The 14,641-nt window shown below is 41.7% G+C and overlaps 1 protein-coding gene across 1 annotated transcript in view; it reads left to right on the forward strand.

Annotated features, from left to right (window-relative positions):
• The window catches only part of LOC128265287 (serine-rich adhesin for platelets), a 38,977-nt gene extending 25,132 nt beyond the window's left edge, over positions 1 to 13,845 (forward strand). Inside the window, 8 exon segments of the mRNA XM_053001196.1 lie at positions 48 to 489; positions 729 to 3,472; positions 3,474 to 3,638; positions 3,640 to 5,613; positions 10,766 to 11,279; positions 12,080 to 12,415; positions 12,908 to 12,976; positions 12,979 to 13,845. Coding sequence (XP_052857156.1) covers positions 48 to 489; positions 729 to 3,472; positions 3,474 to 3,638; positions 3,640 to 5,613; positions 10,766 to 11,279; positions 12,080 to 12,415; positions 12,908 to 12,976; positions 12,979 to 13,430 — 6,696 coding nt within the window. The 3' untranslated portion in view covers positions 13,431 to 13,845.
• The last annotated feature ends 796 nt before the right edge of the window (positions 13,846 to 14,641 follow it).

Genomic DNA, 14,641 nt, shown 5'->3' on the forward strand with positions numbered 1-14,641 from the left:
TCGATGATGATGATGATGATGATGATGAAGATGGTGTGGTTACCGAGGTGAAAACAAAATCCCAGCGGCAGGGAAAGACCTTTAAAACACTACCATTAGCAACAGACTCGAGCAACGAGACCTCCAAGATTGTAAGCTTCTCTCTTCTCGAAGAAAAGGAGAGAGGCGAGGAAGACGCCCGAGCTTTGCGAACCTACACAAGATTAAACCGCACTCGTTTGACCCTATCCACCAGATTGCAGGAAAAGAACCAAAATGATGCATTAGATACAACCACCAAAAGAAGCTACAGTGTTCCCCAGCGCTTCCGTGTTCGCTCAACCACACCCACACCTTCGGCAACAGAAAATAGTGAAGAAGTCGATGAAGAAACGAACGAGAAACCACTGAAAGAATTATCCACCAGTTCCCAAAGAACCACCACCAGAAGAGTGTTCACCCCCAGAAGACCTGTCAATGCAGTGGAGCAGCCAAATTCTTCTGATACCCGTAAGTTTTTAATTTTTGTTTTGCATTTGTATTTATAAAACATTTTTAGCAGTAAAAAAATTGTTGTTTTTTTTTTGTAATTATTATATTAAATTCCGTTACTAAAAACAAAAGTTTTTGATAAACAATTTTTGAATGAACAAAATTAAAAAAAATGTTTGATAACTATATGCAAATTTATTATTGCAACAAAAGTGTGGAACAAGCAAACTAATTAAAACACTTTTAATGTATTTTAGATAACGACAACGAAGATGATTTAATGGTGGAATCAACGACAAGACGCACCTTTGCTGGTTTAAATAGATTAAGAGGCAGGGGAAGCACCACCACAACCACCGCCACTGAGGAAGCCACGGATTCAACCACCGAGGCTGCAACCACAAAAGGCAGAAGCACAAGACAACCTTATGTGGGCATCAATCGCAAAGTTACGACTTCTACCACAACTGAAAAGCCAGAGGAAAGTGAAAGTAAGGAAAATGAAGATGCAAATGAAGAATCAACCGAGGCCGCAATTACATCAGCCAAAAGCACAAGGCAACCATATATCGGCATAAATCGAAGGTTCTCAACTTCGACAACCACAACATCCACAGAAAAGCCAGCGGAAAACGAAGTTGAAAATGACGATGAAGAATCAACCACCTTAATTTCTGAGAAGCAGGTAAACAACGATATTGAAGAAAATAAGGTGGAAATTAAAAAAACGGAGGCAAAAACAGAGAAGAAAGCTTCCGAAGAGGTTGAAGACAGCTCCGAAGAACCCGAATTGGAGGCCCATATAGACGATGACAATGAGATTCCGCTGCAAGAGAGTAGTTCTAGTACAGAAGCCACATCAACAACAACAACGACGACCACTATTAAGCCAGCGAGCAGCACAACACGTCGGCAGTTGGTAATTCGTCGCCGTTTTAATGGCACCATTATAACAACAACAACTGGTGCCCCAGTTGCCGATGATAATCTGGAAAATGAGATCGATCCAAATGATACGGAGAGCTCAACACCAAAAGCGGTAACAACAACTCCACCAAGGCGGCAACTTTTGATACGCCGACGTTTCAATGCGACGACGACGACGACCGCAAATCCCAGTGCCGACAATGAAATAGATCAAGGCGAGGTAGTTACAGCGAAAACAGTAACAACAACCACACGACGAACGCTTCTATCACGTCGCCGTTTCAATGCGACAGCAGCCATCCCAACAATAAGCACGACGGGATCAACGAACGGCGACGAGATAAGCACACGTCGCCCGTACGCGGCCTTGAACCGCTCACGTAATCGCTTCACAACAACACGAACAACAACCACCGACGGTGGGGTTAATGACGACAGCGACAACGATGATGATGGTGATGATAAGGAAGAAGAGCAGGTGGCACCGCCACGTGCTGTCTTTCTTCAAACAAACCGCCATCGAGCTCTCCTACCCACTCTTGAAGAAGGCGAGGAGGTACCGGCACGCAAACCACCCAACTTTGCAGGTCGTCGCACTACCGCAACACCACTGAGAATCAGCTCCAGTACACGCCGCAATCTTGTGGCGATCAATAGAAATTTGTACCACCGGGCGGAGTCTGATGATGAGCAGGATCAGGATCAGGATGATGAGGAACCCCAAGAAGAAGAAGAGGATGAAAACGAGGAAGGGGTGGATGATCAAGAAGAATCTTTAGATTCTCAAGTCACAAGCACCACTGCACGTTCACGACTAAGTCAACTGCTTGCCAACAGGCAAAGACAACCACTCAGGACAACCACCCAAAAAACGACCGAGACAAAAACAACTGACTTGGACAACGAAGAGGATGGGAAAGAAAAGGATGAAGAAGATGACGATAGCTCCGTTGAGGTATCGAACACTAACCACACACTAAACAAGAACAATACTTTGGGGGGAGGCACCACTAACATTAACAATCTTACTAACCGTAGCACCGCACTGAATGTAGCTAGTCAACGTAGTAACAGCACCGTAGCCAATTATATTAATCGATTCAAGTCAAACAGTTACACAAACAACAACAAACCAGTCACAGTCAAAGCTAATTTTAAGGCAGAGAGTTCAGATAATGATAACGATGATGATGGAGATGATAATGATAATGATAACGATAATGATAACGATGATGATAATAATGATGCTAGTCTAGAAAGTGAGGGGGAGAAGAAAGCGAATGGGGCTGGTTTGAATGCCTTAGGTAATGATGTTAATTCCACACGACGCTTTCAGAATCGTTATCAATTGAGCCGCACCAGAGGCAGCACCACCACCACCACTACCAACACCACAGCAACAACCACACAAGAACAACCCCCAAAATCAACAGCAACAACAACCACCGCCAGACGATTGGCCTTTGGGGGCCGTCAACGCGCCCAGGTAACTAAACTAACCCTAGTCGATGAGCAGACTGAAGAGACCGAGACTAAGGGTGATGCCCACCAAGAAGAAGAAGAAGAAGGAAAGGAGGAAGAAGAAGACTCCACAGCAAGCTCAACAACAACAACAACCACCAGCAGACCAACACCAAAGCGCATACGTGTGCTAAAATTCCGCAGACCCTTGAATAGCAATAGCAATAATAGTACCACAGTAGATAGCACCACTAATAGCGCCACTGACACTAACCCAGACAGGAACAACAACAACACAACCACACCAACAACAACAATAAGTCAAAGCATCAACTCCACTAGCACCACCGGCAACAAGCGTTTCCGCAAGATTGTGCGCAAATTGAGGCCTGTCGACTCAACTACCGCGGCCAGTGTGGATAATTCCGATGAAACCACCCGTAAACCTTTCGTTCCCAGCCACACCAGATTCACGGATCAGGACAATGATCTCGTGAATCTTCGCCAGCGGATCAAAGAGCAGCAGGTACGAGGTGAGCCACAGGATGGAGTGATCAGCAATCGATTTAAGACCTTGGGTCAGAAGGACGATCAGGATGTTTCGGAATTGCAAAAAGTTAAGGGAGAAAGTGAAGGCCGAGCAGGCGCGGGGAGATGGTGAACAAGGCGTGATTAACGATCGTCTGAAAAAGCTGCTAGCGGAGAAAGCCACCACCAGCAGCAGCAGCAGTAACACTCGCCGCGATGAAGAATCTTCGCCCGAAGACGACTCTTCATCTGGCGTTTCCCTCGCCAAAGCCCTTCTTCAAACGCAAGCTTGTGGCCCGTAGACCATATACACCACCCTCGGCCAGTGGTGGCACCACCAAGGCACCACTTGCATTCAGCACCACCCGACCCACAGCGAAGTTCGTGCGCAAGAAGAACGGCCGCTTCGATCCCTTCAACTCGAGTGTTCGCAATCGTGGCGAGGGCTTTGTGAGAAGCGATCCACGGGGGTCCCGATTGCCAGGAGCCGATCGCTTTAAGTCTCAGGGAAATGGCGAGGATGGCGAGGAGCTGGAAGAACGGCGTGAACAACCAGTGCAGAATCAGTTTGCCACCACTCTGCGCAGACCTTTTGTGCCCAAGACGCGACCTGTGTTGGAAAAATCGAAGCCACAGCAGGAAGAAGAGGCAGAGGAGAGCGAAGAGGAGGACGATGAGGAGGAGGAGGATTCCGAGGAAGAGGGTGATGAAGAGGAGGATGAAGACGACGCAGAGGAGGAGAAGGAGCCTGTTGAGAAGGAGGAGGAAGATAATGCCCAGGACAAGCCCAAGTTCAATTCCCCATACAGGCCCAAGGATAACCGAGCTCCACCGGGCAGTCGTCCCAACTTTGGAGCCACCGGAAGTGCTGGCAACGCCGCACCACAAGCACCCACCGCCCCCGGCAATGTGCCCTTCAATCCACGCAATCGTCCATCAAGTTCCACGAATGCCAATCGCTTCGGCAGCACAAAGCGACCCCGAGTGATCAACCGACCGCCAGGAGTGGCCTCACCCAACTTAACGCTGAAGCCCGTGGCCGTGGATTACGAGCGCACTACACCGCTGACACCACTAAAACCGGCACCATTTATACCCAGTAATAACAGGAGCTACGAGAGGAAGTACACGGGTCCCTCCACAGAGGCCAGCGAAACTGCCAGCGAGAATTCGCTGATAGAAGACCTGAATATCGATGCACTGAATGCGAGGAACAAGAAGATCTTTGACAAGCACAGCAAGAAGCATCCGGCCCTGAAGCCCAAGGTGGTTAAGGTGGAATCGGAGACGGGAACGGAGGTGGAAAGCGGTAGTACAGAGGTGGCGGTGGAAGAAGAGACCACCGAGGAGCAGGGCTTTGTGACCACCACACCCAGTACACCACCACCATCACCAGCACCACCCAGCACACCACAGTCAGACACAGCCACAGAACCCACCACCAACACGCCACCAGAAACAGAAACCGAAACTGTAACCGAAACTGAAACAGCGACCAATGCTAATGAAGCCACTTCCATCAATTCACAGGATCAAACCATCTCGAGCACCACTCAAGCACCGCCGCCGGCCACCACATTGCTGCATGTGTTCACCCTAATCGAGGGCGAGGGCCAGCAGGAGGAGGAGCCGACGACGAGAAGGCCGCCGCCAACGTCGGCCCAACGACTCCATCCCACCATTCAAACGGAGGTGGTGCCCAAGCACAAGCTGATCGAGATCAATCGCATTGTGGAGATCAACTCCAAGCAGGCCAAGGCCGCTCAGCGCAAGTCGAAGGCAAATCAAGACTTTGGCACACTGCGCGTGGAGTCGCTGCCTCATGTGGAGCAGCTGGGCGAGATCAGTGTGGTGAAGTATGTGCATCTGGTGGACGGCAGTGACATTCAGATCAACGATGGCCACAGCACAGTGGCCGATTACACTCCCACCGAACCCAGCATCTCGTCAGCCTCAGCTGCTGCCTCCGCACCTGTAAGGAATTCAGTACCCGAAGCCGAAGAAGGAGGAGGTGACACCACCGATCGCAGTGGCAAGTCCCTGGTGCCCGAAGTTTTAACTGCTGCTTTGGAGACCTCAACCATTTCGCTGGAGGGACTATTCGATTCGGCTCGCAAGGGCAAACAACTGAACAGCAATAGCATTGTCGGCGAAACGGAGGAGAGCACCACCATCAGCAGTAGCAGTGGCAGCGACACCACCTCCACTACACCGGCACCCACTTACGTAAGACCCATTGTACCCCTCCTACGACCCGAGTCGAATGAGTCTTCGCCCCTGGTCATTTCGATAGCCAATCTCGATCAGGTGATACTCAGCAAGGTGCAAAAGTCGCTGGCCGAGAACAGTCGAGAAACCACTGTGGCACCCGAAGTTGCCAGCGACTCGAATTCGGCCTTTTCAGTACGCCAGCCGCTGGTGGTGCAGGCCCCTAACACTCTAGATCAAACCATCAATGGTGCTATTAGTGTGAAAACTGAAACAGTTGTACTTCAAGCAACAACCACTGGGCCAGAAGACGATCAGGTCCCTGCTGAAGAAACCACAATGTTTGACATTGAAAGCGCCACAGAGTCACAAGTTAATACACAAGCAACAACACCCTCTAAAACTGAAACACTAACAGCCATGCCAATTGGTGCTGTTATTATGGGTCAGCTTGGTCTAAACACACAAACAACAATCACCGCAGATAATAACAGCCAACAAAATAATACTCAAACAACAAGCACAATTAGCTCCGAAGCTATTGGTGGAAACACAACAACAACAACCACCGCAGACAACAACCACCAAGAAAATACTCAAACAACAAGCACCAGTGGCGCTATTAGTTCCCAAGTCATTGGTAGTAACAACAACCTGAGCACACAAACAATAGTCACAAACAATGGTCCCGAAAATACCCAAACAACTACCACAATTAGTGGGGCTATTGGTGGCAACATTGATCTGAACACACAAACAACAACCACTCAAAACACAACCACCACTGTGGGCAGAAAAGTTAGCGAGGCAGTTAGCTTTAGTTCCGAGACGCATGTTGTGCATCGCAAAAAGACGGGGCGCAAGGGGCGTGGCCGACGCCTGCGCAAGACAACAACGACAACAACAACCACCACAGAGACGCCAACCACGGTGGAAGCGACATTTGATGACACCACAACAGTGTTACCGGAATAGGTCACAAAAACCCAAAAAGAAAAAAAAACAAAAAACAGAGAAATTCAGCGTAGTTAGTTATTTCTAGTCTTAGCCCTTATCCAGAAAAGAGAATCTTCTGCAAGCTTAACCCTTTTGTTGCCGAACTGTAGATAATTGGCTGCGTTGCTTTGGCTTTACAACAACAACGGCAAACAAAATGAAGTAAACAACCATTTCGGCTGCTTAAATACTCTTTCCAAATTTTCCAGTGCTGCTGCTTTTAATTTGAATACCCTACTATATATATATATATATTTTTTTTTTGCTATGTAAATTATTTAAACAATTCGTATTCTTCAAGCTGCCATACCTAAACAACAACAACACATACAAACATACACATACACATCCACTCACACACATTCGTTCACATATGCAGATGCGAAAAGTCTTTCCTTGGTTCACAAATAAATAGAAATTCTAGAAACCTAGAAGTCTATGTCTAGACAAGCGTAAACAACGACCCACAGTGGATACAATCTTGATCAACTTGAAATAACTTTAAATGGCTTTTATACCAGGCGCAGTTCTCTATTACTATCTTCTCTTCCTTAATAATTTTTTTTCACTCTTTCCCTCTCTCTATTCGATATACTTTAAGTCTAGCTTTAGTTGTTAAATATTTATGCACAACAATAAAATAATGAACAAAAAGAAACAACCCATACAAATTATTATTGCCACAACAGAACACAAAAAACTCCCCCACCATTTAACGACCCGAAATCTGCCAATGTATATATAATACATATATATAGGAAAAGTAATTGGGAAAATCTTGTACATAAGTTCGTCAAAACATTTATTTTATAAACATATATTTTCTTGTTTTCAGTACACTCACATATTCTTTATTTCATATACATTTATAAATAGGTCTTAGTAGAAAGTTAAAATTAGTTTATTTACTTTTTGATTGGGGCTTAATAATACTAAAATAGTAATTTCTATACCTAAAAACTTTTCACGTTAGTCAATTTTATATTATTTTTTAGGTATGTGAAGTGAGGATATTTAGTTTTAAATTTTTTATGAAAATTTTAAGGGTCTTGTTATTTTTTAGAAATTTACAAATAGGTCTTAGAAGAAATTTTAATTTAATTTACATTTGTTTTGCTTGGGGCTTCAAAATACTAAAAAAAGTAATTCCTAATTTTAAAAACTCTTCACTTTAATCAGTTTTATATTTTTGTAGGTGAGGAATATTTAGTTTAAGCGTTTTTATAAAAGTCACTTATTTTAAATTTTTTTCTCATGGTTTTTAAATTGCTTGCAAGCCATTCACAAATCAGTTTCTTACCTCTTTAATTGTCTTTAATTTGCAAAAATTACTCTAAATAATCGGCATTTATTTCTACAGTTTCTTGTAAATTAACTGACATATTTTTCTCCAATACCAAAGGTTACAGAAAATTATTGTTCAATTCTTCTGCATGTCTTGAGCAATTATAAATGCATTTATTTCCCCTGCCATCTCGCTTTGCGATGCTCTTTCAAATGTCACTTGTAGAATCGCTTGTTATTTGCTTAGTCATTAGTCTGGCCTTTTTTTTGTTGCGCCTTTGTTAAATGTCAGCTTGGCTATTTTTTTGTTTTTTTGTATGAAGCGGTTATTGCCACATGCCTATTCATAAGTACATATAGTATGCACTGAGTCTGCATGTACTATGATACAAGCCCGTCTGGATAATCGGTTTCAACTTTCGATGGGTCCGCAAGATGTGCAAAGTCAGCAAGTCGGCAAAAACAGCATAAAATAAAAACGAGTTCAGCTAAAACAATGTTTCATAATCGCCAGCTAGTCAGTGCTCCTCGCAACGATAATTGCCAAAAGTCAAATCACGCGCCGCATAACAAATACGACGGCAAACTGACAAGCCGACACTAAAAAATCAGGTTGACAAAAGCGTCGTCGTCGTTAACGGTTCAACAGTTTTTCGTTTTGTTTTCGTTTTTTTGTGAAGTAGGCTCAGAGATTTTTCCTTTCAAAGTGCCCGTGAAAAATCCCATTTGAAAATAATAAAAAGCTCAAAGTACAAAGCAAACAAAAGCGCAGACAATTAAAAGAAGCCATAAAAGAAGATCAAAGGTGTTGCACTCAGGGTAACAGGCTTTTGTCATCATCAACACTTTGTTGAAGAGTGCAGACAAAACGTAAATAATAGGGAGTGTTTACACAGAAAAAGAGGTTAACGTAACGGATCTAAAGATATCATATGGGTGTGGATAGGATAGGTGTTACCACATCACAAGGCCATTTGTTATTTTCTATTTTTAAATTGGTTAATAAAAGAATTTATTTTATTTTGAGGAAGTATAAAAAGGAACTTATTGATGTAGTTTTTTAAAAAGTATTTTAAAATTTTAACGTAATTTTTTGACATTATATAAGATTGACGTGAATAAAAAATTCAAACCTCAAACCATTCATCTAGATTAATATATGTCAGGTTAAAATGTTAAAATATTTACTATATTGGAAACGAAATCTTTTTTTAAATTGTTAATTTTTTGGAAGTATAAAAAAAACCAGTTCGCTGAAGATTTTACAATTGTTTGCAAAAAACTAATGAAGAAGTAATGATACTTCATTTTAAGTTCAATAAATTCCAAGCTATTGTTTAATTAAAAAATATTTTAGTTAGTTTTATCAAAAGGCCCACCCTTCCCTCTTTTTTTTTAAATGCCCTTGAAACGCTGCTTTCCCTTGGCGCGTTCGTGTCTTTAGTCTTTCGTTTGGCCACTTTCACAACACTTCCCATTGAGAAGCCAGAAAATCCGAAGACGACGCCCTGCACGCATCATCAGTCTCAGTCTCAGTCCCATCGAGCTGACCAACTACTGGCTTGCACAATATTTAATTTAAAGCCCAACCAGTTTGCAGTGGCCAAAAAAACAAAAACCGAAAACAAGCAAACAAGCAAACCGCGTGCGCATCTGCCAAAGAGGAAAAAAATTCAAGAGGGGGATTGGGATTCGGGGGAATTTGGATTATGCAATCACATTGGCATGCAGTTATTGGCTTGCCAAATACCATAAATACCAGGCAGATAAACAGGCTTCGATCTGCGAATCGAAGAAGCCCATCAGCGTTATGTAAATACCCCACCCCTCCTCCCTTTCCATCTCGGTCCATTCATATATTCATTGTTTTTTTGAAGGTTTTTGCGACATTGACATCAAAAATCTACTCGCCAGCAACTCTCTCTCAGCATTTTTTCCACAGTCTAACTTCTTTAAATGGAACTTACAGAGGCTACAATACTTTATTTCTAGAAAAAGATTTTCTATATATATTTTTTTAAAACATTTTATGAGGAAGTTTTTAAGGACTATTACCTGTTTTTTAATACAGTTTCAATTTTACTTATATTTTAGATATAAGAGTTCGTTTAAAAGTTAGTTTTCTAATCAAAGTTATAGAAATGTTGAAAGTTCGAAATAAATTAATATAAGCTCTAAAACACTTTAAATCTTAAACAAAATTTTACTTTATATAAAGAAGAATAAATGGAAAAACTATTTAATTACTCAGTTTTGCATAATTATAATAAGTTCCAATCATAGAAGCTGGAATGTGTAGCTGCTTTCAATGTCAACCAGATTGGTGGACAAAGCAAAACTAGCACAAAATAATAGCCGAGCAGGTAACTTGTTATTTATTTTGCACTCGAACGTCCTTCAATTAAAATGCCTGACTGCATATTTGCGGTTGTTGCTCCACTTAGCTTGGTCAACTTGATCTTGTCGAGATGACGAGAGAAAGCTCCTTTTGAAGGGTTTCTTTTCCCTTTTTTTTTAACCCCCATTCCAATAGATAAAAAACACACAAAAACACACAAACCCCAAAACAGTACTAATTTATTTAATGCTTATGTAGATTTCTTTTCTTTTTTATGTAGATTTCTTATGTATATTTTTACATGGTATTTTAAAAAATATTAATATGATTTATTATTGTTATAGAACAGCATGTAGCGCGCTTTTGAATTGTTGTTGACTGCACACACACAAATCGCCAGGAAAACGCACAAACTTTACACAGCGAGTTGCAAAAAAAAAATTATGAAAAAAAAAGAATATATATATAAATTCACTGAATGCTAAATTGAATGTTGTTTTCTGTGTAATTTCATGTACTGCGAACTATGGACTATCGACTACCGACTGACAGCTGCGCCAACCGACGACTGGCAGCGTTTCGCGGCGACCGGTGTTGAGTGTCCGCCGGCGGATTATCAACTCGCCGACTTCGTCGTTGGCAGCGGCTGAAATCACCACACAACAGCCTGCAGAACCGCCAACGACCTCCAAATACAACCGACTGCGCAGCAGACCCTCAGCAGCAGCAGCAGCAGCAACTACAACAACCGCAGCAGCAGCAGCAGTAACTACGGTTTTGCCAACAGCAACATCTGTTGCTGGCGGGAGAACCAGCAGCAACATCTATTTGAACAAGCTGAAAGGCAAGAGCGGAGCAACAGCAGCAACAGCAGCATCCGGCGAGGCAGCAACACTGACGCCAGCAACTAGCAACACCAACAGCAACATCAGCAGCAGCAACATCAGCAGCAATGACATCACACAAAAGCAACACAAGTTCCAGCCAGCCAGCTTCGCGCTGCGACGCCAATTTCAAACGCGTCGGCTGACAACCTTCGCGCCGGCGGCCAACGGCGATGAGAGCGGTAAGTACACTTGAAAAAAATATCATACCAATAACCCTATAATAAAAAAAAAACCAGGCAACGAAATAAATTTAAAAATAAATAACAAATAGCATGTATTAAAATAAATAATATCAACAATATCAAATCGGTAAGTAAGTGCCAAGCCTAAATTAAATAATGCTTAATGGAAAACAGGCTAATTAGCTAATTTAGCTAAAAGGAAATTAATTAGCAACATAGAGTTGAGCTTAAACAATGTAAATCAAATTCATATTTATCAACTAGGTATCATGTTACTTTATAAATTAAAAAAAAATGTAACTGCAAACAACAAAATTTATAAAATTTAAAATAAGCCCCCTTCCTTAAGCCTTTTAATTATTTATTTTTTTAATTATTATTAATCTTAAAAATCTTTTCTAAAATCAAACATAAAATATTTTGGCTGTGCATACGCCAAAGTATTTTCAACTGTCTCTACTCATATTTCTTAGGGTCCCTAGTCGTGTTTTATATCCAGATTATCAAATGTAAATAATAAATAAGCAAAAGAAAGCATTTCCCATTCCCTGAAAGATAATTTAATGCTTTTGGTTCATAAAAACAGTATGGTTTGTAGACCACTGAGACCCCACACTTAAAATTTATTTTGCATATAATATTTTGACAAGCCTAGAAAAAATGTCTTAATTTGAATGACACCTACAAGTTATTTGTAATGATGCAATATCTTTTTTTGGGCGAAAGACTGATGGTATAATTATTTTTATTTATTATTTTTATCTTTAATGATATATGATTGTTTTTTTTTTCGCTAGCCACCGATGTGCCTAGAACCCAAAATCCGCTATTCAAACGCCGCCTCACGCTGATTTCCACCACACCGCCGTCCGTTCGCACCACCAACGTGCCAAATTCTGGCCTGGAAACCACAACCACTTTGTTTTTAAGCGACGACGACGAGGATCAGGTGGCCAAGTCGAGCATCCACACCAGCCGCTTCAACCAAATTCCGGAGCAAGTGCGTCCGCGCGAGGACTACGAACTGGCATTGCCACCTGCACCACTAGCATCACAGCAACCACTGAAGAGCACCAGCGCCACGCCCAGCACCACCGCCAGTGCACCACTGCCAGTTATTAACCAAGGCATAAGTAAGTGGTTCAAAATGTCATTTAAATGTACATACAGCTGCGGTGAAAGTAATAGCACTTTTGAAATTTTTAATTATTTATATAATTAAAATTTCAAATTGTCCCAGATAAACTGAACAAAAATAAAATTGTTTTATTTTGTTGAGTAATAATTAAGCTTTATTAGAAAATTGAAAAAAAAATTCAGTTGTGCTTTAACAGTATGTTTTTTAAACATTTTATGTTGCCTTACTACTATTAAATATTCTGAACAACTCATTTTAATTTGAAATTTAAGTTTCATTTATTAAAATCAACTCCTAAAATAGTCAAACGATAAATATTATTATTTGCATATTTCAAATAATTAAAATCAAAGGGAAAAATATTGAAATTGATTATAAAATACTTGGATTTACTATTTTTTTTTCAGTGTGACCTTTTACATTGGTCTTTAATTTAATTTTGAGATTTTGACCGATCAGTTTTAATTGATTTTTATTCACATTCTAGGGCGCCAGTTGATACCACGCCCACGTCGGCCGCAGTCGACCACGACCACGCCCACTGTGGGCTCGTCCTTGGGTCAAGCACACCGGCTGGCCACTCCGCACCGCCCCTCTCGCGTCGCCAACAGAGTCGTCGTCGTCCGCACAAATACATCGAGGTCTACAGTCGTCCGCCGAGCAAATCGGCCGTACTAACGGCCACCTCGAGCAGTCAACTGCTGGAGGAGCCATTCCCGGCGGTGGGTGTGAATCAGGTGGCCCAACGGAGACGCAGCGGCGGCATTGGACCCAACAAAAGCGATGCCACCAACACCAAGGTCATCGTCCATGGACGCGGCATCATCGAGTGCCGGGCGCAGGGCAATTTCCCGCATCCCCTCAACTGCCGGAAGTTCATTTCGTGCGCCAAATTCGAGGAGACCGGCGGCATTGTGGGATGGGAGTACACCTGCCCCAAGGGTTTGGCCTACGATGGCATTGGCGGGATGTGCACCTGGTCGCCATCGGATCAGCCCTGCCGGGACTAGACTGATAAAACCATATCCCCAAATCTAAATCCATTCATAAACCCACCCAACGTTCATCTGAAAACCCCTTACCCATTTACCACCATGTTGTATATGTTTTTCCCCCAATTTCCCACAATTTGTGATTAGTTCTGCTGCTGCTGCTTCTGGTCAACCAACGACCAAGGTCATTATGGATGCAAGATGGAAAGTTGAAATTCTACGTTAATTATTCGTATTTAAGCTTAGTGATATCTGAAACACCATTTTTTTTGCGCCTGCCAACTCAGTAGTAAGCAAGAAATATTATTGTCTGTAGTTCATGAACCACACCCATATATATAGCGCCATATATATGTGGTTGTGCGTGTGTATGCTGTATACCATAATGGATAATATGCTTTCTTTATCAAATAAACATATCGTGTAATCCAAATGTTTTGCGTTCGATTTATGCGGTTGCCTTGGGTAAAAGTGAAATATGTAGTATATATAAATTAAATGTAATCTGTTTATAATTCAACCACTTAGGATATTTAGTTAGCATACAGTAAATACAGTTAGTTAGAATAAACGACATAATTTCGCCAGCCGCAGAAAAACGACATAATTTCGCCAGAAAAAAAGCAAAATACCAAAACAAAATAAATTTTTTCTCAATCGAACGGGGATTGACAGTACAGGTTGCCAGCTGTTCAAAACAGCAAATGTTATGGCTATGCGTCTTATTTTAACAAAGTTACAACAAATGGACTCTTTAGGATTTTGTTTTTATAACAAGTCCAAAATACAAAAAAAAAAACACCCGAAAAATCAGTTTTTTTTTTTTACCCTGGAAAGTAATAGTCAAAGGATGGAATGTCATACATCGCTGAATTCGTCACTAAATTTCCAATCAAATGGCATTCACAGTTAAAATTTTTCAGATTTTGAAATTTTCTCAAAACATGATGATGTACCCCCTTATCAAAAATGCGAAAATTGGTCATAACGTTAATTCTTCAAAAGTCTATTTTGAAAAATCGGTTTTTCTTATTAAAACCAAATAAATAGCTCTAAGCCGATTTTTTATGGGTAGTATAGGTTGCCAGCTATCCAAAACAGTCACTCTTATGGCTCTACCTCTAATTTTGGCCAAGTTACAACAAAACGACGCTTTAGGAATTTTTTATTTGTCAAATCTCCGAGAGCTCAAAAAAAACACCTAAAATATCGGTTTTTGTATCAAAACC

The sequence above is a fragment of the Drosophila gunungcola genome, unplaced genomic scaffold (genome assembly GCF_025200985.1).
Source record: "Drosophila gunungcola strain Sukarami unplaced genomic scaffold, Dgunungcola_SK_2 000107F, whole genome shotgun sequence".
Lineage (NCBI taxonomy): Eukaryota > Metazoa > Arthropoda > Insecta > Diptera > Drosophilidae > Drosophila > Drosophila gunungcola.